The sequence below is a fragment of the Barbus barbus genome (genome assembly GCF_936440315.1).
Source record: "Barbus barbus genome assembly, chromosome: 7".
Lineage (NCBI taxonomy): Eukaryota > Metazoa > Chordata > Actinopteri > Cypriniformes > Cyprinidae > Barbus > Barbus barbus.
The window spans coordinates 24359558-24381379 of NC_136735.1; the positions used below are offsets into that span (position 1 = coordinate 24359558).

Here is a 21822-nt window from a genome sequence, read left to right on the forward strand (position 1 = left end):
GCCGTTATCAGTTTTATTATATTTTAAATAGAAAACTTGTTGTAAATTCATGGGGTTGGTATTATTCAATAATCCAGTGAATTAGATGTACATTTTAGACATCTTTGCTTTTCATTAAACCCTACTGGTTAAGTCGGTGCTGATAGCCTTGTGGGCAATGCGCCAACATATAGCGCCGTTGCGCTACGGGTGTCCCGAGTTCAAAACCCGGCTCAAGGATCTTTCCCGTTCCCGCCCCTCCTACCCCTCTCTGCCACTTTGCTTCCTGTCATCTCTACACTGTCCTATCACAATAAAAGGCAAAAAAAACCCGGCAAAAAATAAATGTGGTTAATTGAGTGAAATCATTTAGAATTCCTCGGGCCAGATTTACTAAACAGGGCAAATTAGCGTTAAAGCGCAATTCCATAAAAGTGCAGATGGGAGGGGAAAATTCTGTGTGTGATTTACTGACAGTGTGCACATTAAAGAACACAAACGCAGCCAGATTATTTCCATAATGACCAGCGCAATTTACTAAGAGCAGTGCAAATTTCCGCCTGCTTTAAGACATGCTTTTTTAGGGCGTTAAATAATGGCGCAAATACCAGTAATTTGACTCGTGCAAAAGTTGCGTGATTCATTTTAATACTCTCCTCCCATAAATTTTGCATCTGAAAGGGAAACTCCTATAAATGCATATTCAATAAGGGCAGGCGCAAAAATAACTGTCTGTGCCTTTTCAGCACTAATTCTTCACTGCACATCTTTAGTAAATTCTGACAGTACTATTTTAACACCAAAAGACGGGTTGCACTGGCGCAAGCTGTTAGTAAATCTGGCCCATAGTGTTGCTATTATGACATACCTTCTATTAAAATACAATTATATCCTTGCTTTCTTGCTCCAAGAATACCCCCACTGTACCACTAATTTATTATGGAAACAAAAGCAGCATTTTAGAATTAGATGGTATGACAAGACTATTTTTCTTTTGAAGTAACATAATTTCATGCAATCCTGTATCTGGATTATACAGTGCCATTCTCTCTGTAATCCTTTCATCTCTCTTTTTCTCTCTGTCTATGCTTGCTTTTTTCTCTCTCTTCCATGTCTCCAGTAGGTTAATGAGAGCAGATCCTCTGTTTAATGGCACTCACAGGCTGAACACTATTTAAGAGGTGCTAGCTGTCTGTCTAATTTACTGCAGGCACACCAATTAGCCCTGTGTCTCCATATTGTGTCTAAAAATCACGCACACATGTCAGGATTAGACATCAGAGATTTAAGACAACACTTAGACTGGATTAGAGCACAGTTTTATGGTGACATACGAAGATTTACAGTATGAGCTTATTTATAATAAGCATATACATACACTTCCAACAATAGTTTTCTATTTTAAACTGTATCAGTTTAAAATGTTAGTTTAAAATAGACTTTCTTAATGTGAAGTGATTAATCTGTGCTGTATAGAAACAGCATTATAAAGCAACAGCCAGTCAGATCGCTCATTGAGAGTGACAGTGCAGCTGCCCAGTCTGAACACTATCTCCAGCCTCTACAAACACAGCCCTGCCTCACAGAGGAAGTCAACTTGTCACCGATGAAGTCAAGTAATCAAACAGCTGTGTATGAGCATATGCCTTTTATGCTTCTCGTCATCTCCTGACCTGTAGAGTGGAACGCAGGAGAAAGCAGATTATAATGTTACTAATGGAGGTTGGAATATACTGTGGCAGCCTAAGGGAAAGTTCAGATTCATTTGAAATCTGCTATGATATTTTGCAACTTTAGGCCTTTACAGACTGTTTTTCTTCTGTTTATCTTGTACTCATTACCCAGGAATGGTAACTTAGCGTGCAACTTAGCCTAGCAGAAGCATTACTGGAATTCTCAGAGGTGCAGAAATGTCAAATATATCATTGAATTTTGTGAAATGAAAGTGTTTAGCTGCTTTGATCTCTCTCTCTCTCTCTCTCTATCTGCCTCTTTTCTCCAGCTTTAAATTACTTCAGCATCACATTTGATCTATTCATGAGCTTCATCGCTATTCTGCAAAAAATAGTGCTTATCCGGAATGATATTGCAATACATGGCTAATATGGCTTAGGTATAAATGATACATTTATATTATAATATATAAATATATACATTTATTTTAAATATATAATTTTTATATATTTAAGTAATTTATTTGTTCGTATATAATGATAGTCACGATAAGGAAATCAGAAGAAATTTAATGATTCTGATTCTACTTAATTCCAGCTCAGTAACATTCCCATTAATAATATTCAGAAAAACAATTCTCATTACATACACAACCTTTAAAAGCCTGTTGCCAAGTCATGAGAGAATTTTAGATGTCAACAGAACAACAATAAAAAAATTGAAATCAATTGTACAGTTTTTGAGCTGATGCTCTGATGCTGATTTTGCAAATCGTATTACTGTGTTCCGACTGCAAAAATGCAGATATTACAGAATGTCCAAAAACATTTATAATAATTTTACGCTTCTGATCAGTTCCGTCAGATCCGGTTATGATATTGTTGTCTTAATAGCCTCTGACCTCAAACTCAGCTTTTGTGCTCTTTTACACCGTTCTGTCTTTCGCTGCCTAATTTCCCATCTTCCTGCTTCTCTTCCAACTTTTCTCATTCTCTCTCCAACCATCTCTCTCTTTGCCTATACACTTCCTCGCTCCCTGCTGATGATGGCGCTCATGGACTCAACAGTATCTCCTTCTGCAGACCCCACTGATGTTCACAGAGCAGATGCAGCAGGACGTCATCATGGTTCTCAAGTTCCCGTCAAACTCGCCTGTCACCCACGTGGCCGCCAACACACAGTCAGGCCTAACCAACGCAGCGGTCATCACAGTCACCGCCAACCGCCTCTTCGCTGTCAACAAGTGGCACGGCCTCACTGGTGAGCAAGAACGATCAGACAGCAAGGTGTTTGGTGATGGATAAGGAGTGAATTAATCTGTTGACTCATGTTATCTATTCCTTTACACCCCCGATACTGGTTAGTTACTTTGTTAACCAGGTTGCTCAACCCAATCTCATCAATTCGTACAATGTGATTAAAACAGAAACATGCCATTTTTAGAAGAAACAAAATCTAAATTTTAACCTGTCATAAGCAGATCACATGAAAACATGCAAATGATATCAAACAAATTATCCATCAATATGCCAAAACGTAAAATGCATAATGATGTTCATTTCCACACACTCTATAATGCAAACTTCAGTAGCTTGATCCCTCTAAACTCTGGCTGTGTATAATCATCAGCTTCTTAGACACTGATGTTTCAGCCTGAACTGGATCAAATGTGACACTTCCTCTGCCGTGCATTCAGCTTCCTGTCCACCTACATTTATCAGACTCTTTTTCTTTTTTTTTCTTTATTAAAGATCAATCTAATTGAAAGAAGTGCTTTATCTCTTCAAATTTGATGGTTATAATTGATGTTTGGGATCTGTTCTGGGAATAATACATTTTAAATTAATGTTTAAATTAATGCTAAAAATTGTTAACTACCAAAAATACCCTTTTAACGGTTTATATGAAAATCAATGTGTTTTTGTCTCCGTTTTTGATGTCACAAAAACAGTAAGCGGTCTGAGATGTGCATTTAGGACTGCACATGCACGTGGCTGGTCTAGCCTGAAAAATGAGCTTTTTTAATGCTATTTGAGCAAAATAAACAACATTTATGATATAGTTGTATGATTTCAATGGTGGTTTCAAATATGAAATTTAATCATAAGCATAGCGAACAGTTTTGGAGAATTTGATGTTTCCCCATTCAAAGAGATAGGATCTACACTTGCATATCTGAGAGGCGTTTTAAAGATGGCATTTGAACCAATGCATGCAGAAACCAAGAAATTAAGATATTTATTTTCTTAAGAAAAATCAATGGTCAGGTTTCTACAACTTTCACTTTGGAGCAGAAATCTGCCTTTAAACTTGAAAGAAATAAAGATTTGACATTTATCGTGATAATAATCGATATCGACTGATATTAAATTTTTTTGTGTGATAATTATTTTGGACATATCACCCAGCCCTACTCAAGAAATACCACTTCAAATATAAAAAATAAATAAATAAAAAGGAGTAAAATCAAAGTCCTCATTCAATCCTGGATATACTGTATATTAGCCTTTACTTTATTCATTCAAAATGTCTGTCTTTGATTAAACTTAAGTTCTCTATTTCCTTTCCTAGCAGTAATATTCACATGATCAATAACTTGTATTCTAAGGATAGAAGGATTATTTTATGTATTAATTTAAAGTGTTTTTCCTTTAGGATATTCTTAATTACCCCTCCTAATGACATTTGTGTTCAGACAATAAGAAAACATTTTTATTTATTTATTTATTTTACAGAAGAGCAATATTCTTTGTTTTGTTATTATTGTCCATTGTCTGCTGTAGTAAATGACTGTGGATTGCCCTCTATAAATAAGTGTCCTGATGGTACATAGTATTAAATCTATTTTTCATCTGTCCTCTCTGTTTCTCTCAGGTCATCAAAGCTCTTCTGTGCAGGACCAGCAGTACCAGTTACCGGTTGAGATTGACCCTTTGATAGGTCTGTGGCTTGTCAATCGTCAGTAGAGTGATTTGTGATTGGCTGTTGTGAGTTGCGAGGGCCTGGCCCTTGGGAGGAGATGAGTGCTGTTTTTCACCCAGCCGCCATTCAGCTTCAGATCAGCATTTGCATGCAAATTGGAAAGCAATGAGCTGTGGCTTAGCCTGTACATCATCAGCTCTCTCTCTTTCTCTGTCTCTCTGTCCTGTCAAACTGAATGAATATGAATGGTGTAATAATGTCTGATTGAAGCTGCGTGGCACACGCTGTCAGGACAATATGTCCTCCTCTCATCCCTCCGACCTGTTGATTGGGAAGAAAAAACGGATAAAGGGATGAGAGAGAGAAGATATGTGATAACATATGGCTGAAGCCTTTCTGAAGTTTCTGTCTCTCCTCCTGTTCATCATATATCTCAGCTCTCCTGCTGCTCATATTATTATACAGTATCATATGTCTCGCCCAGTGTATCTGTTTGTCACTTCATGGTCGCCGTCCTGATCCTTACTCTTATCTTTGTGTGTGACTTTCTTACCTGTGCTGTCTCTACACCTCCACCTCTGTCATCCACTTATTCATTAAATCTGAATTCTAGCCTTCAGCAAACCAAGATCATTATGAAATTATTTTTATATACCATTTTTGTGAAGAGTCTGAAACAATTAAATAATATAATATAATATATGGCCAAACATTTATGTACACCACAAAAAATGTCCAGATGTATTTTGCATTTAATTTCGAAACCATTGGCGATAATAGGACATTATGATAAGGTTTTCCATTCTGTGTTGGAACATGACTTTGGAAACTTGCTTGCATTTTTACCAACCAAATAAAAAAATGGGCATGTAATATTGATTTAAGTTATAATTATTGCATTGTACGAGAAGCAAAAGACCACAGAGTGATACAAAATATATGAAACTAGCACAGCTACGTAGGAAATGCCTTACTAAAGTTGCATTTTTTTTTTGTAACTTTTAAAAGATTTATCAAAAACAACAAATCACACTCCCCTGTCTCTCCTCTGTCTCTCTGTGTGGGGAGAGACATCTTTCATGGCTAATTTTCTTTCACTCCTGCTCCAGAATGTCATGTATGTATTTAGACGGACTGCATTCCACACAGCTCACACATTTAAACACAGTAAATTCTGCATGACTCTGCTGTTGATAATCTGTCCACTTGCTCCAGCACAGACGCAGCGCTGGTGTGTGTCATGAATGTGTCTGGGCCTCACACACCTGACTCTGTGTAGTCTGGCCTCTTCGATCTCTCTCTGACCTTTTCTCTCTCAGTGTGTTTGAAAAGGAAAAAAAAACTTGTAATTTATGACATTTTGGTCACATCATTTTTATTATTATTTTAGTCTTCCTTTACTGTTCTGTCTTCTGCTGTTTTATGTATTCTTTCACAAATCATGTGCTCATGCACAGTATTCCTGACAAATGTCGTATTTTCTCATTCTAATAGTTTAACATCTTTATAATCTCTTAGGAGGTTGTCAGGAATTCACTTACAAGACATTGGAGTAGACCTTTAGGGTCAAGACTCTTTTTTTTTTTTTTCACCATCTAACTCCCTCTGTTAATGTCTCCACCACTCTGTGAATGTCCTTCCTTCTGTATCTCCCTCCTTAATCATTGCTTTATTTTTCTAAGATGTTTATATTTTTTCTCCACTTTACCCAATTATTTTCTATCCAAAAAGTAGTTAGTGCTTTTATAACAAGTGCCTCTCTCTCTGTTTTCAGCCAATAATGTGGGCATTCACAGAAGGCAGATCTCCGATCTGTTAGATCAGAGCATCCAGGTAAATGCCCAGTGTTTTGTCATCACAGCTGACAACCGCTTCATCCTGCTGTGTGGCTTCTGGGACAAGAGCTTCCGCATCTACTCCACTGATACAGGTAACCGCAAAGACCCCCCAACCACCTCTGTGTCTACGGAGACACCGCCTCCACCACCGTACACAAAGGAAAGGGTCAAAAGTCACAAATGAGCCTGCAGACTGCATTACAACTCCATCGCCCTGGGGCTCAGATAGCTTTCTCATCTCACGAATGGACCATGACTCCATCTCGCGGGAGGATGAGGTTCAGAACGCAAGTCACGCAAGCGGAACTTGAATTTCAATAGAATCGCACCACACACAAATGCTCCCAAGCTCTGAGATATACACACACAAACACATCAAATCTGAGTAAAGGGGTTTTTATTTTGAAAGATAGACAGGCTATGTTAAGATAGAAAGATCTGCTATGTTCAGACAAATCAGATTTTTCTCGAATTAGATCTTTTCAGGCAGACTTGGTGCACTATTAATTGCAAGTGATCAAATACTATTTGTGTGTCCAGATGTAACCAATCTATTTGTATGGGTTGTATTGGTAACGATGTAGGTGTACCAATGTAGGGCTTTCAAAATTGTTGCAGGAAAAGTAGAGGTGCTTCACCTTACTCTCCAAATAAGTGCCTGTCGAGTCCTGGTGCAGAGCTCACCCGTCGCACAGGAAATACTGGTATGATGTTCTGTGCTGTAGTCACTGTGCAGCAAGGGGTGTGGTGTCTTTTGGCATTTCCCTTACTGGTTTTGGCGTAGAGTGAGCATCCGTAAATGTCCAGTTGGAATCGCATTTCAAACCACTTTCATATGTTTTTTTTAAATCAGATTTGAAAAAATCAGATTTTGTGTGTTTTTTGTTTGTTTGTTTTTTTGCTCTCCAGACTTTCAAAACCCATCTGGATAATGTACTACAGATAGGTAGCTAGGTAAGTAGATAGATAGACAGACAGGATTGACTGACCAATAGACAGGTAAATAGACAAACAGACAGGAAGGTAGGTAGGTTTTCAGTGTAGACAGACATACAGGTAGGTAATTAGAGAGGTAGATCGATTGACAGACAGTTAGGTAGGTTTTCAGTATAGACCAACAGCCAGGTAGATGGGTGGGTATAGAGTATAGATAGACAAAGAGACAGACAAATAACGATTGCTGTTTTTCTTATGCATACACAGACTTCAGCATGCACGTGCAGCACTCCAAAAGCAAATATTTAAAGTGCGGGAAGAATTGGGGAGTGTGTGAGCTCATCTGGTGTATGTAAACGACTCACCAGACAGCATCATCTCAGTAGTCATTCACTTACGCCCTGCAGGGAGTACTACACTGCAGACTGCTGACCCCATGAAGATATGCTCCAGAATCAGACCTTGAATCATGGAGGAAAAAATCATTATAAATATATATTGTGTATTGTACATACCCCCACTGCCTCACACTCTGCAGTAAGTGGATTCATTCTTTTGTTGTGTGTTAACAGGTAAACTGACACAGATTGTTTTTGGCCATCTTGATGTGGTGACCTGTTTGGCCCGCTCAGAGTCATACATTGGTGGAGACTGTTACGTCCTATCCGGCTCCAGAGACGCCACACTACTGCTCTGGTACTGGAATGGCAAGCACAGCAGCATCGGAGAGAACCCTGGAAGTAAGTTGTAAATCTTTAACCACATACAGATGTGTACGTTCACCCAAAAATGAAAATCGTCATTGTCTGGAAAAGAGCAACTTGGACATTCTGCTTGTGTTCCTCAAATGTCCTGTTAATTTTCTTTTAATGAAGGCTCCATAATATATCTGAACAAATAGTTTCATCATCATCGTCATGCTCAGAAGAGCCTCATGGTTCTCACGTAGAGAGGTCAAGATCAGGGTAATGTTCAGAGCCCAAATCCCCAACCAGCGCTTAGCAAACACGCATAGGAAAAGCTTTCATGCAGGTGATGATATCAGTGCAGTGTAACAGTGTTAAAAGCACATTGTTCATACACACACATTCCAGTGTGTGTCTGTCAAGGCTGGTGTAATGATTTACAGCTCACTTTTAGAAGCTACAACTAGGTTCATCTGACCACAGCAGGTCTCCCCTCAGAAGATTGAGTTTCAGGCTAGTATCACACCATAAATGGAATTGGCCTGCCTTTGTGTGTGTGTGTGTGTGTGTGTGAGTGAGTGAAAGTGGAGGCCAGAGGGCCACAGAGGGAGACAGTAAATGTGACTCGGAGGTCTCCGGCTCAGGAGAGTTCAGTCCCATCTATCTGAGAGCGCGAGAGAACACTCAATAAAAGTGAAAAATGCCACGGGCTTCCCCTGTACACACTAACCATATGGCTGCAGTGCTGATCAAAGCACTCTACACACACACTCACAAAAACACACACATCCCCTTTGCTAATTTGGAGTTTTTGGATGCTCTATGCTGTTAAGTGCTCTTATACAAATGGGGCAGGATTTATGACTAATTGTGATTTGGGTAACGAGCGTCTAAAGATAAATACAACTGTAGGTTGATGGTTGACATTAGTGGCATTAAAGAACCTAAGAGCCAGACCTTCATCTAAAGTGAAATGAAACCCCCCATAACTGGTCCAAACTACATGTTTTATGATTTTGGTAACACATTATGTTTAAAAAAATGTTTATTTATTTATTTTTATTCATGACATTATGTGTCTATCAATCTATCAGTAATAATTCTGATTTAAGTCAAACATGATTCATGATTCTGCAGCATAAACTCAGTATAAAATATCAAAATTACTTTTAAAGCCGAAATCTATATACTCTTGTGTGGTTACTAAATACTGATAATTCCAGACATATTAATGTGAATTTGTTTTATTATACATGATGTTAGGTACTTTTTTTCTCTCTTTTTAAATTTTTTTATTTATTTATTTATTGTTGTTGTTAATTTCTTTCATTCTGACACAGTTCTTCATTTGAGGCAAGAAAGAAGTTATAGTATGATTTCAAATACAGACCATACCTAGGCTGTGTACAGTGGAGAAGTGTTGGATTGATTCTGTTGACCACACTGCCATCTAGTGACCAAATAATGCACAGCATTTTCATGAACCCTGATTTTTTTAAAACTAATTCAGTCTGACGCTGTTTCAGTTACAGCTATTACTGCATTTTGTCTAGAATTGTCTTGCATTTATGTATTCATTTTCTCTCTCTCTTTCTCCTATGGGTAAATGATACTCTCTTGTGTGCATTTTCAGTACAGATAAATAGTATACAGTATATAGGTATTAGATTGTAATCAGATGTTGTCCTAATGCGAACCAAATGGTGGCCAACGACGGGGAGGTTAAACGATACACCAATATATCAGTTTTATTGATCTTTTCAGGGCAAAATCCGACATCAGGCTTTAATCCCCAGAGTTGTAGGATATAACTCAAAGCTGAGACATTTAGGAAGTTTGCCACCTAATGAAACCTATACATCTACGCCGAGAGAGTGTGTGTGTGTGTGTGTGTGTGTGTGTCTGAGAAAGAGACGGACAGAGAGAGGCCAGCTAGATTAAGACAATTAAATGTGTGACTTCTTTGTGTCTGGATAGAAAGAGAAATCATTAACTGTTATTTTTGACATTATGTGAACCATTCACACATTGTGAGAGACAGGTGTGTTTGTGTGAGTGATATTGACAGAAAGCACACACACAAATGTTAGCAGAGCTCATTAGACTGATTACAGAAGAACACATGGATGGCAGAAGTGTACACACACTGCAATACAGTTGCCAGTGTCTGATTGCATTGATTATACACTCTAATTAAATTATTACAGAGCACACAACAAATAAAATAAAAAATGTATACAATGTTGACAGCAGTGTTAAATATGCAAATGCAATTATGTCATGTCATTTATGGTGTAATGTAGTGATTCTTATTATTATTTTGTTAATTTTTCTATTGTATTTACTGTCTTTGATCATCAACTCTCTCTGTGTGTGTGTGTGTGTGTGTGTGTGTGTGTGTCTCCAGCAGAATTTGTGACTCCTCGGGCAATTCTGACGGGTCATGATTGTGAAGTCACATGTGTGAGTGTGTGTGCAGAGCTGGGACTGGTCATCAGTGGCTGCAGAGGTAAATACACACTCATGCATTAACAGTGATCATAGAATTAGTTGGTTAATTCATTTTATTTAGTTGTATTTATTTTTGAATGAGACTTGTAGAGATAGCTTTGTAAAACAGGCTTGTAAAATAGCTTATGGTTTTTAGATCTAAACACTTTTATTAAAAAATTAACACATCTCTAGATTTGTCACTTTCTTCCAACTTTTGGGGCCAGTTATGAAAATACTTGGGCACTTAGTAGAGCCCTAACTATTTGGACTATTTGTGAGAGAGAGAGAAAAAAAAGTGTATTTAGTACCAATTCCTCCGAGGCTAGCAATCATAATTCTTGAGATATCTTACCCTAAACATGGCGTCCTGGATAAGATGTTTTTTGGCCTGGAAATAATAAATATGTCAGAGGCTGAAGAAATTTGAAAATTTTAGAATCAACAGACCATTTTACGTCACAAATAACACATGAACAAGTCAGTGCAGCAGCACAATGTAATTCTGTTTGATTTGACCCTCGTGTGTCTGTATGTGTCTGACAACAGAGGGTCCATGTCTTGTCCACTCTATGAACGGTGACCTGTTGAGGACTCTGGAGGGTCCAGACGGCTGTGTGCGACCACGTTTGGTTCTGTCCTCCACCGAGGGTCACTGTGTCATTTATTATGACACGGGCCACTTCTGTGTGTTCAGCATCAATGGAAAACTGTTGGGACATATGGAGGTGGAAGACAACATCAAGGTAAACATGAGCATAAACTCCCCTCTGTATAATTGGGAATAGGAAGCAAGGGCAAAGGGTTGGGCAGCTCTTGCGTGTCCATTTGTCCCCCTTTTCTTACTCTCTTTCCATTTATTTTCTCAGACTCTGTGTTTTATCATGTCAGCTGTCTGGAGTGTGATTAAATTCTGGGATGATCTGCTTGCGGGCCTCCTTCTTTCCTCTCTCCATCTCTCTTTCGTTTGGCTTCTGAACCCTAAGGGTACAGATCTGTCCTTTGATCTGCAGGGCTACGAAATGCCACTCAACTTGCATGTGTGTATGAGAGCGAGCAAGAGAGTGGTATGGCCAGCGGCCAGGCCTCCTGCATTAGAGGACACATTTGTCATTGGCGGGCAGAGCTCCTAAAATCGTCCAGCTCTCTTTCCCCCGTTCCCGTTCCCGCTCCATCACTTTCTCTTTCCTCTGGGCCTGGGAAAATTCACAGAGCTCTGCGTCTGCCCCAGTCTCTCTCTCTGTCCTGCACACACATACCCACACCTGCATCCCATTTAACAGGCCAGCTCTGTTACGCTTTCCTCTGCTCTCTGCCGCTCCAAGGTTGATTAGTTTCCTCATTGTTTCCAGGTTCCATTTGTTTTCAATAAACAGCATAATCTGCAATGACAGAGAAGAGAGGCGGCTCTGCTCTTTAACACACTTATTATTCAACTAATATGACATAATGCAGGATCAGCCTGCGTCATTTTACACAATGCTGATCCTGGAATTATTTTGTACACCTCTGTACTAATATTTACTATTATGAGCAAAGATAGATCAGCAGTGATCACTCTACACTATCAATCAAAAGTTTAGGCTTTTAAAGAAATTAATACTTTTATTCAGCAAAGATACAATAAATTGATCAAAATTGACAGTAAAGACAGTAAACATATTTGCATTCAAATTTGTATTTGAAATACATTTTTTTTTTATATATATATAAATCCTGAAAAAAGGTATCATTGTTTCCCAAAAATATATAATGTAACAACCTATTTCAGCATTTATCAAATCAGCATGAAGGATCATGTGAGACCGAAGACTGGAGTAATGAAGATTCGGCTTTCTAATCACAGAAATAAATTACATCTCAAAATATATATAAAAATTTAAAAATGTATTGTAAATGTGAATATTATTTTACAATATCACTTGATGATTGATCAATTGATCAAATAAATCCAGCCTTGATCAGCACAAGAAACCTCTTTCAAAAACATTGAAAGATTGTATAGACCCTAAACTTTTGAACGGTAGTGACTTTCTAGATTATTCAATTTATTATTGTCCTTGTTCAACGCCAACAACACAATTTTTGGTATAATTGATCTAAGTCAGATGCAAGGAATTTTGAAAGGGTTCACAGCATAAGAGACAACATTTGATTATTTGTTTGTTCAAGTAAAAGCCGCAGGCTTACGACTCCATTGACTTCCATTCATGCTCACACACAGGAGACTAGAAACACAAGCTCATGCTAATTCTGCTGCGTACAAAAGTTCAAATTTGTTTAAACCTGTACAATGAATGAGTCGTGCGACCAGTAGAGGTTTTAAACATCACAAATTGAAATTTTGGACAGACTTCAAATCTGGGAAAGTGGAGTAGATCATTTTTTTCTCATTTTGTTTGTTTCTTGTGTCTTATGATTTATTATTTATTAAAAACAGAATCCCTAACTTAGACCATTCTAATGGGATTGCAGCCTAAATCAGCTGAGCTTTGGGATTTAATTTATTTATTTAGTTATTGTTTGTTTGCTATTTACTACAACAAAACAATACCCTCAATTTGAACACTGTCTCCACCTAACCAATATTACTGCAAAATTGTCACAGTAACCAATCCCAAAATCAAAAGCAAGGGTGTTTTGGCACATTTTAGTTTACTCATGCAATACACATGAAAAGTAGCAAAAAAATAATAAATATGATGTATTTATGATCAGTCATTGATCATTTCCAAGTCCGCAAATTCTCGTTACCATTTCTAACATCAACGTGAACGTACACACACAGACACACTACTGTAAGCTCCTCTCATGCCAGATGAAGTGTCATCTTTGTGACACACAGTGTGTGTGTTTGTGGAGAAGAGGGTGTGTGCGGTTTTGTGTTTGAATGCGTGGTTTGCTGGGACAGTTTGTTGCTGAGAAAGTGAGTCTTCATGCTGATCGTCTGACAGAACATTAATTTGGACAAGTAGAAATAATACATGAATGACTCTCTGGAGCCCACAACGGAGCGTCTGTCTGTTAGTAACCATTTTAGCAGACGTTTCCCGAGCCTTCGGCACATACGCAATGGAGTGCATTAAAGTCTTCATAAATCCAGTCTTTACTCGTGCCAGACATGTCCTGACCTAACACAGACAGATCAGCAGATCAGGAGAAAAAAACACAGTGGGGCATCATCCAACACAACCCTGTTGTTTAAAATCACGGCATGACTGTAAGTCAGATATCTGAGTCACGGCAGCCATCTTGGAGGATTCTGGAATGGCGGCCCGGGAGGAGACCGCTGATTTATGATTCTGACCGAACCCGTTCTGCAACCTGGACATCTCTGCTTCTCACAGACCCTTTTCCAGACCTGGTCCAGAGGGACCACCGTGAATGCTGGATTATGTACTGATATATTTTCTCAGACATCTTTGAAGTAATAAGACACATTCGAACAGAGGACTAAATTCATGTTGCAGCAATGACCAAACCATATCATTAAGTCACAGAATGAGTCACAGGGTGGAGTTTAAATCAATTTAAGAGTTTGAGATTATTCATAGTAAGGACTTTTGGACACTCACTTGGATGAAAAACACTGATGAATCATTCGATTCTTTGCCTGTCATTAAAGGAGACAGAGTTGTGACAGTCTCTGGTGATGCCCTTCTGTGCGATTCTGATCTCGTATGTCTGTCGCAAGCTTCTGCTTTATACCACAACTGAAGTAAAGTGCTCAGGGGTTTGCCACTGTGTAACCTGAACTGTAATTACACACATCTCAGATACATCTAAAACAAATCAAAAGAGAGCACATGCACGCAAATGCACTCAGATCCCAGCTGCTGTAGTCTGCTGGACAGCGATCTAGCAGAACAGTCTCTGTGATTGATACGGGGTATTTCACTCATGACTGTGCTAGTGGGGAATGAGTAGAGTGTGTGAGCGTGTGTGTAAGAAAGAAGAGCAAGTTTGATCATTTATTTTGTAGCTTATATGACTATGGTCGAGTTTAGAACATTGTTTTAATTGCTTAGTCTTTTTACAACAATGAAATAATTATAAACAATAAAATCATTATGAAACAAATCTGTTCATGAAACCACAAGAAAAAGGTAGCAGTATTTTTTTTTTGAAAAGGTGAAATTATATAAAATAAAATGCTGCCTTCTGCAACATATTTGTATTTAGCTTAATTAATAGCTAATTAATAGTTTTACAGAAAATGAATAAAAAAACAATAAAATCATTATAAAACACAAAACTGTTCATGAAACCGCAGTGAAAAGGTAACATGCAATAGTAGTAGTAATAAAAATGATAATAATACTTTATTGTTATTAATAAAAACATAAATTAAAATCTATGTAATTTATGTAAAACATGATATTCCACCCTCACATTTATGAAAAATACTAAATATCAAAGGTAAACTGAATTTAAAAGGGTTTAAATACCAAATTGTTACTTGAGAAAACAAGTATTTTTGTAAAAGGACATTTAAGTCAAAACTTAATAGGTCCTAAAATATAGCCCTTGTGACAACTAGCCCCAGTCTACCCAAAGGAAGCCAAAGTTCTCCTTTCCATTCTAGATTCTGCTGTAAGCATCACCTGTTTTAGGGCCTGAATTATAAATGATACATCAAAAGGAAATATTTTCCTCTAAAGGAAAATAACTGGTTAATGCAATTTGTCAGGCTTATATATTAAATCTAATTAATTACACTTAATAGCCACTTTGCAAACACACTGTCATTACAGCATCTTCTCCCACAAGAGTATGTGTGTGTGTGTGTGTGCGTGTGTAGTAAAAGAAAGTGTGTTTGCTGTTCTATATTATCTGTGTTTCTCGTGGGACCTCTAAAGTGTTACACAGCCCATGTGCACACAGGAAAACCAGATGAACAGAATAAATCTCATACTCTGTCTGCCCTTCGCCGCAGGATACCACCACTACAGCGGTTTAAGAAACAAACTGTTCGCCAGGTTGGCCCCGTGCATGCTGGGGAAGAAAGGGGCTTGTGAGGCTTTTGATTGGATGAGGCAGCCACTGGCAGGGCACACTCACTCTAAGGTCCACAGGGGTGTCAATAAACCCCTGTAATCACCGGTCTGCCGGACGCTCCAGACGTTCATCACCTGCTACAAAGAGCTTATTCACTAAGCCGAGAGCAAAAAAAAAGCATGTTTAAGTCAAATTCTTATCAGTGTTATTTATCATGGAGAAACATGAAAGGCCGCTAAAAGGTCGGGGGTCCTTTTGAGTGGTTAATTACTTTAATAACAAGATTTTAAATTAAGTTATGACTGATATACTTTATATTTACTGTGAAGCCAAAATCTTTCATTCGTATTTGTATGACTTCTATTTAATCTAAAATGAAATGAACCCACTGCTTTGACTCTGAAAATGAAAAGCAGAAAATACCGACTGCGTGTGTGACAAATTGACTGTCTTCTGTTTAACATAATGAATATCATGTTTGTTTGTTTTTTGCTCCAGGCGATGCTGCTAAGTAAAGATGGACAGTATCTGCTGTCTGGAGGAGATTCAGGAGTTCTCAGCGTGTGGCAGATCCATGATCTCAAACAGCTCTTCACTTACCCAGGATGTGATGCTGGAATACGCTCGATGGCTATGTCACATGACCAAAGGTAGCACACATGAAGACACCAACTAAGTTCCTGTCCCTTTTCTAGATTAATACACACTAACAACAATATCTCCGTTTTGACATAGGGAAGAGCAGGGATAATTGTAACACTTTGCAAATACACAATTCATTCCAGTAGTTCTTAGAAAAAACACACATTTTCAGCAATGGCCACAGATATTAAAAAATATATATATACGTTTTATGTGAATAAATTCAAAATAGAGTAGAGAGTTTTGATTTGGAAATGTTTAGGCATAAATTTTTATTTTATTTAGAATAAATCAATTTCTACAATTTAAACCATTATCTTTTCTTCAAAACATACACACACTACTCTTCAGAAGTCTGGAGTTAGACTCTTTAATATTATTTATTGTTTTTGAAAAAAGGTCTCTTATGCTCACCTAAGTTGCATCAAAAATACAGTAAAAAGTTTAATATTATTAAAATTTAAAACAACTGTTTTCATATTTTAATATATTTAAAAATGAACTCCTGTGATGGCAACTCTGAATTTTCAGTAGCTATTACACCAATAAGATTGGTCACATGATCCTTTAGAAATCATTCTGACATTATGATTTCTGACATATCAAAGATGTTTGAGACAAAAAGTCAAAGGTCTAAATAAAAAATCTGTTACAAAATGTTACAACTATTTTTATTCTCCCATTAATGAACTGTCTAATATTTATCGCAGATGCATCATCACTGGAATGGCGTCTGGTAGCATTGTTCTGTTCTACAATGACTTCAACAGATGGCACCACGAATACCAAACAAGATACTGACCCAGTGACGACACGGAGGGAACACAGCAGCCATGACAAAGCCACCCTGCCACCGTTCATAAAGGCACTACCAATAGTCATGAATGTATTCTAAATATTTAAAGAAGCAAAACTATTTTTTAAAGATGGCATTGCTATATTTTGTAGATCTTATGGAATTTCTTACTATATAAATCCTAGGGGAGGGGTTATATACCTAATATCTGGAGAAAAAAAAAATCTATTTTTAGCTGTAAAAGTCTATTTTCAGCTTTGCTCTGAAAAAGACTGGTCTGAGTGGTCAGTAGCTAAATGACTTCATTTACTTATAGTGTCTATGGATAATAATTGTTTTTGTGTGTAACTTAGGGTGGGTGAGCTTGTCTTTGTCTTTTTCCTTATTTGATGTGATTATTTCGACAGGATGCTTATAAACGTCATTATTTGTAGTTCAATAGTTTAGTTGCTGAAGTTGACAGTAAGCTGCCTCATTTTTTGGGAGAAATAAATTGCTCCGCTAAATAGAACTATTCGATTATATTCCTAGATTACTTAGCTGTTTGCAGACATATCAAGGCATCCACTTTAAATATTTCACTTTATGAATGGAAAAGTGGCTTCTTTTCGAATGAGAGCATTTCTGAAGTTTTTTTTTGTCAGTGATTGTTTGTTAAACGTGAATGGACCTCTTATGTGATCATGTAATGATGTCACTTTATAAACTGAAGGGGCGGATTCTGCATATGAAGGGAGAGTAATTTAGAAATTATATTAATAATCTTCATGCTTGGTAAGAAGTGATTCGGGGTGTGTTTGTATCGATCTTTTTATCTTTGTGTTTGTTTATTGTGAGTTCCATATCTGTGTTCCAGAACTAAGCAATTTTGTTTCTTTTCTTTGAGGAGATGCAAGTCATAACAATAGAGGGATAAGAGTAAAAAAATATTAATATCTATTTAAAGTGTCATCAAATAGACTTTTTGAAATTTCACCATTGTGCTTTTACCCTTAGTGTGTGCAGACGTGAATGTGGGCAGAGCGTAATATTATGATACTAGCATCTGTTAGATGAGATCGAAACTGAACTTGGAGGAAAAAATGACAACATTTCACTATGTATTATTACTCATAAAACCGCTCAAAATATAACCCCATATATTACACTCAGGGCAAGCAGGGGTCTGTCAGATTACAAAGACGAGTTTATTTCTTGGTTTAAGTCAACTATGGTGTGATTCTGATGTTGACAAATGCTGTCTGATTCCTTGTGTTTGGTTTTTAATAGCTGTTGCTATCATTACTGTTATATCATGTTATATCTTAGCAGAATGGCAGTCAGATTGGAACGAGCGTCGTATGACGTGTGATGAACTCAAACAATAAATGGCATTTTGTACCAATAAAAAAGGTTTCAAATAATTCATTTTTTGTGAAGAAATACAGATATGGAGGATCTAGGAAATTTTTTGTTCATTTGGTAGCAATAAATCACATGCAGTATTTTGTGCGTCCGCTAGAGGTCAGTATAGCTCAGCTGGGACAACAAATACACCTGATTCACTTTATTAGCTCAAATAGTAGAAACAACAAGACCTGACTCCAAGAAAATCCTAATGAGGGTGTCAGACAAAGGAGACGCCCAAAATGTGCAGTAATGGGAAGCTCCAGAAAAGAAAAAGCACTGCAATATTGAATTCTAGAGCAATAACATCATGTTTTATGCCCGAAAACATGAATGAGACTAAATTATTTGTAGTAGTTGAGGTTTTTAGTCACTCAGAGCTTAAAAATGAGAAAGTATGCTAAGTCATCTGTATCACAAGGGCAAGAGTTTGATTTTGAATTGGTTGAGGCATGAAAGCAATGTATATTCTCAGTTTTTTAAGTCAGCGTGTTCCTGGGACGATACATAATTTTATGTTGATATAAACCCACAATAGATTAACTGAAGATATAAAGCTGATCAGTGAAGGTGTCTAATGTTTCTAAATTCTGTAGTCACGAGGTTATTATATAGGTCTGCTTGTACATATGTTGTGATTTTTATTTATTTTACAATCACTTTGGCACTAATTTTAGAATCTTGATGTGTTTTTTCAAAAGAAAACCTTCACTTGTAACATTGGCTGTCCAGTGTTCAAAATGATGCATTGTGCATTTACATCAGAAACCTTGCACTTGCAGAATTATTGGTTCAAATAACTCATGAAGTTTCATAGGAACAATAATTTAGATCACCTACACGCAAGAGACCAGTAGTTTCACCGTGTAATTGGTCATACTATTATTAAACATTGTTGTACAAAATATGATACATGTTTCATTATAGTCCTACATGTTAATACATCCCTATAAAAACACTAGAGAATGCTTCAGACAGGTTTTCATATGGTGGCGTGTTGTTTGCTCTGTGTGTAGATCTGAGTGTATGCTGTGTTTGTAGAATGCAGTTTCTACAGTAATAATGCAGATGTGTGAGGGGTTCATTGTTTGTGTTGTCCATAAAATTGACCCAGCAGAGTTACACAAAGCACATGGGTAAGAAATAATAAAAAAAAATAACCCAATAAAATTACCAAACAGTTGAACCCAGGATTTTTTAGAATGCGCTGGCTTACAGTAAAAAAGAAATAGTTATAACTGATCAACAGGATTGTATTTTTATATTTCCATCAAGTCTTTCTTGTGGATTTTGTCATAGGTTCTTATAAAGGCCTGCACACATAATGTCAAACCTGAAAATATGCACTGAAAAAGTGAGTCATGCAACTAAACAGTGTCTGAAAAAGAAAGACGGTGAAATATTACATTCATAGATAATATAGTCCAACTGGTTCATGGTCCATGGAAATAAAGAGTTACTGATGTATTTTTTGTAGGCCAACACAGAATTTTGTATCAGCTGGTTCCCTCAACAAAACCCCCTGTAGGATTTTTTTTGTTTGTTTACTCTGGTTTTTGGATTATTGCAGAAAATAAGCTCTGTGACCAAAAGTTTGATTCCTACATGTTTTTTTTTTTTCAATCATCAAACATGAACGCATTTATGAATTTTAAAGCCTAAATGCAATCACCAGAAGTAAAAAGGTAAACGTAGGCTACATTATAAACAAACGATTGATCTGGATGTTTTAGGGCTAGACATGCGATATATCACACGGTAATGAATACGCTACTATAATGAGCTACTTTCTGTTTCTGAAATGTGTTTAAATCATTTAAAGAGCCATTCAGATTTGTGTATTTGCTATAGTGTTCACCGCAGGGCCAAAGACTCAATAGGCTATTTATTTTCAATTTTTTTTTTTTTTTACATTTTAATCTGGACTACAACATGCCTCAGATAGGCTATTGTTTGAAAATGTTTTGATTCTTTATAGTTTGGTCACAATCAGTGTTGGGGGTAATGCATTACAAGTAACGTGAGTTATGTAATCAGATTACTTTTTTCAAGTAACTAGTAACACATTACTTTTTAATTTACAAGAAAATATCTGAGTTACTTTTTCAAAAAAGTAACGGCAGTTACTTTGTTTTCCCATTTATTGACTGACAAGTCTCCCGTCCCCATGTTGGGAGAAATCAGAAGTGTGTGAACATGTTACTGTAGTTCTAGACTAAATGCAAATGTGCATTAATTCATCCCACTCTCAAAAAAACTGATTTAGCATTCATCAAAATGAATTAAAACAGTGAAATGCAAACTCCGAATATGACGCAAACCTGCAATAATTAAACGTTAAATAACACAAATGTATCTAATCCCATTTTATTAACCAATGTCTTTGCTGCTGACCTTTGATGATCCAGTTCAACCATACTAATAAGCAAAAATTACTTTAGATAAACTAACAATTGTGCTTCATTGTTTTTTTTTATTGCTGAAGAGTGTTGAACCTTCTTCTCCTGCGATCTACTGTACAGACGTCAATTTACTTTTCCTTCAGCCTGAGGTTTATTCATTACACTTTTTGGTGTGAAAGGGCTTTTACATTTGCTATAAATATAGCTTTTTATATTAATAACAAACAATCAAGCCCTGCTCATATTTAAAAAGTAACGCAAAAGTAACGTAACATATTACTTTCCATAAAAAGTAGCTAAGTAACGTAATTAGTTACTTTTTTAGGGAGTAATGCAATATTGTAATACATTACTTTTAAAAGTAACTTTCCCCAACACTGGTCTCTATTAATTAACATTAGTTAATTCATTAGTAAACATAAACTGCCAATGAAAAATTCTTCTAAACATTCATTAATCTTAGCTAGGCTAATTTCAATATTTAATAACACATTGTTAAAATCAAAAAGTGCAACTGTGTTATTTAATGAACTAACAGCTGTATTTTTAACAAAGATGAATAATTTCTGTGGCAAATGATTAATGTTAATGTATTAACTAAAGTTAACTAATAAGATCTTATTGTAAAATGTTATTCTTTGGTCTTTTTAATTCTTGTGCACTTTAATCTGTGTGAATTTTTTTACTGTATTACTTTATGGTAGCTATGTAAATGTTCAGTTCTTTTTGCTGTAGTATTTAATATTTAAATTTCATAATATTTCATATCAAGTTATTAAACCTGTTATTCTTTATGACAACACTTTTTTGCAACTAAATTTCAATACAGTGATAATACCGTATACCATGATGATGCCATTAGCAATTAATCGCACCATGAAAATTTGATAGCGTCGTATGCATATTTAGGGCCTACAAAAAAGTAAGCAACTACAGCAACTCTCTTGGTGTTAATGTAACTTTTGTTTGTCATTTTCCATGAAATGCCAAAATGATTGGGGGGGGGGGGGGGGGACAGAATTTTGTACCTTAAAATGATAATTTAAGCCTTAGCCTACCTTCACCACACAAAA

At 36.7% G+C, this 21822-nt stretch overlaps 1 protein-coding gene across 5 annotated transcripts in view; it reads left to right on the forward strand.

The window, feature by feature from the left end:
- Positions 1-18358, forward strand: part of LOC306872476 (lipopolysaccharide-responsive and beige-like anchor protein) — a 250016-nt gene extending 231658 nt beyond the window's left edge. For 2 of the 5 annotated variants that reach the window (XM_079421043.1, XM_079421044.1), the window contains exons 49-56: positions 2736-2913; positions 4528-4593; positions 6350-6505; positions 7922-8089; positions 10443-10544; positions 11075-11271; positions 16022-16173; positions 16876-18358. In XM_079421043.1, the coding sequence (XP_079277169.1) occupies positions 2736-2913; positions 4528-4593; positions 6350-6505; positions 7922-8089; positions 10443-10544; positions 11075-11271; positions 16022-16173; positions 16876-16966 (1110 nt within the window). In that variant the 3' untranslated portion in view covers positions 16967-18358. Of the gene's footprint in view, positions 1-2720; positions 2914-4527; positions 4594-6349; positions 6506-7921; positions 8090-10442; positions 10545-11074; positions 11272-16021; positions 16174-16875 lie in introns of all 5 variants that reach the window. The other 3 variants (XM_079421045.1, XM_079421046.1, XM_079421042.1) reach the window with 2 other exon arrangements.
- The last annotated feature ends 3464 nt before the right edge of the window (positions 18359-21822 follow it).